Genomic DNA, 2,010 nt, shown 5'->3' on the forward strand with positions numbered 1-2,010 from the left:
TCTTGGCACTGCCCCCTGTTCACTTAAGAACGTGCTCAGCCATGGTGGTCTCTGCTCCCTTGGGCCTGCTGCCACACATCCTGATGATAAACAAAAAAGGACCCAACCCTGGAAAGGAAAAGGCAGCAGGGGGCTTCAGTTCCCAGAGACCCCCACTCCACAGGCTGCCTGGCATTCACGGGTAGCTTTATGGATGTGGCTGACCACCCATCTCCCCCAAACCAACCACCTGCCCCTTATCCGACGACATCCAGGCTTCAGCACAGGACCTGAAAACGACAGGCGACACGCCAAGTCCATGTGGGCACCAGTAAGGCACTTTATTTCCCAGTCAGTCACATTGTGATTGTGTGTGGGTGCAGAGCTCACAGCTCCACCGACCCCACGCCAGGCCCCTTCAAAGTGTCCTCATCTCGGCCACGTGACATTGGGCTGACGGTGACAGGCCCCCCATCCTCACATGTACGAAGAGCTCTGGCCAATCAGCTCTCACCTCCTGGGCCTCTTCACCTCCGCTGGCGCCTCTGGCTTCAGCGCCTTGTAGGCAGGCGTCTTCCGGATTCGTTCTCCCTTCAGGGTCACAATGTAGGGCAGCAGTGGTGGCCTCCGTAGGCCCGGGGTAGTGCCAGCTGGCGTGTGAACCCGGAACAGCATCTTCTCAGTGGCTGCCGCGGTGACCGCCACCCAGCCTGGAAGTGACAGAGCACAGGGAGAAAATGCTGTCAGCCTAGTTGTAGAAAGACCCAACAACATGATCAAGCTTGTGAAGTGAAGACCCCTCACTAGAGACCACCTTAGTCATTTCTGGGTGCTGGCCAGCATGGCACCTCCTACCTGCCGAGAAGAGCTGGATGTCTGCAGCAGCTTCCCTTGGGCCCAGTCCATCTACCTCAACGTCGTGGGGCTCCAGTGCCGGGAACTGCTGCATGCGCTCCGCCCCTCCAGTGGGCACCTGAAGAGGGGTGGGGTGGGGGATAAATAAATAAAACTCGTGCAACGGTCGGGACCACCGAGGTACAAAACTGCCATGCCACCTCCACTCCCAGACTCCCAGTGGTGCCCTGGCACTGATCAAACGGTCTGTGCCACTCCAGTCACTCACCCCCAGTAGCGTTGTCTTCCCAGCATGCTTTGCATAGAGTTCCTCGGCCCTCTCAAGCCTGCTGATGTGGACGGGCAGCTGATTTGAGGCGACGACTGACAGCCAGCAAGAGTTTTGTCCCTTCAGAGAAGAAAAGCAACAGTGAGGTCAGTGCTCTTCACCAATGGGCACCTCAGCGGTGCCCATTCATGCTGCCACCGAGCCGGTCATTTCTAAACTGGCCACGCTTTCAACACTCAGACTTTGCCACCTTTGCGTTGTGCCAATTAAGACAGTGAGAAGTGCAGAACCCACAGGGCCACTGTCTACCAGCCCAAGAGTTCCAAGGGTGTGATGGCATCAGAGCGGGTGACAAACCTTAATATAGTCAACACGTCCAAGACCACCCAGAAAGAGCACCATGCCTGGCTTAAGAATGAAAGTCCTGGGCACAATGCATTGGCTGGGCACTGCCATCTTCACTTCTTGTTCTGTGAGCAAATTTAAAACCTGCAAGACAAGACCGAGTGTTAGGGAAACAGGGGCAAAGAGAAACAGAATGCCAGGGCCAGACTGGCACTGAAGGTGCAGGTGGCACCATGACTATCTATGAGAGCAGTACCGTGAGGTGCCATTGCCCACTTCATGCCAAGCAGCAAGCTCAGAGGACTCCTTGCAGGTGTTGTGGTACCCCCCCACTCCAACTTTGTAAATTCTGCTGGTTTATGGCACGTGTCCGAGACCCCCAAGCTTTTAAACGGATGGCATGGATGGGATGCTCTATGCTGAACGATGACTCAATGCCAGCTGGGCTCATCATTAATGGCCGGGTGACAGTGCTGTACCCAGAGTGTTGAACCTGCTCCATGTCTGGGACTGGCACTCCCTGCTGGACACAGCTGGGCACATCAGACACCACCACAAGGTAA

General features: G+C 55.9%; 1 protein-coding gene across 1 annotated transcript; it reads right to left on the reverse strand.

The window, feature by feature from the left end:
• Positions 1-295: 295 nt before the first annotated feature.
• On the reverse strand, positions 296-2,004 carry LOC120532263 (nitric oxide-associated protein 1-like). The gene is made up of 4 exons (XM_039758132.1): positions 1,460-2,004; positions 1,103-1,222; positions 835-952; positions 296-689 (listed from the first exon to the last, which is right to left on the reverse strand). The coding sequence occupies exons 1-4, from the start codon at positions 1,556-1,558 to the stop codon at positions 490-492; spliced, it is 537 nt and encodes a 178-aa protein (XP_039614066.1). The 5' UTR covers positions 1,559-2,004; the 3' UTR covers positions 296-489.
• Between the last annotated feature and the right edge of the window lie 6 nt (positions 2,005-2,010).

Source organism: Polypterus senegalus, chromosome 7 (genome assembly GCF_016835505.1).
Source record: "Polypterus senegalus isolate Bchr_013 chromosome 7, ASM1683550v1, whole genome shotgun sequence".
Lineage (NCBI taxonomy): Eukaryota > Metazoa > Chordata > Cladistia > Polypteriformes > Polypteridae > Polypterus > Polypterus senegalus.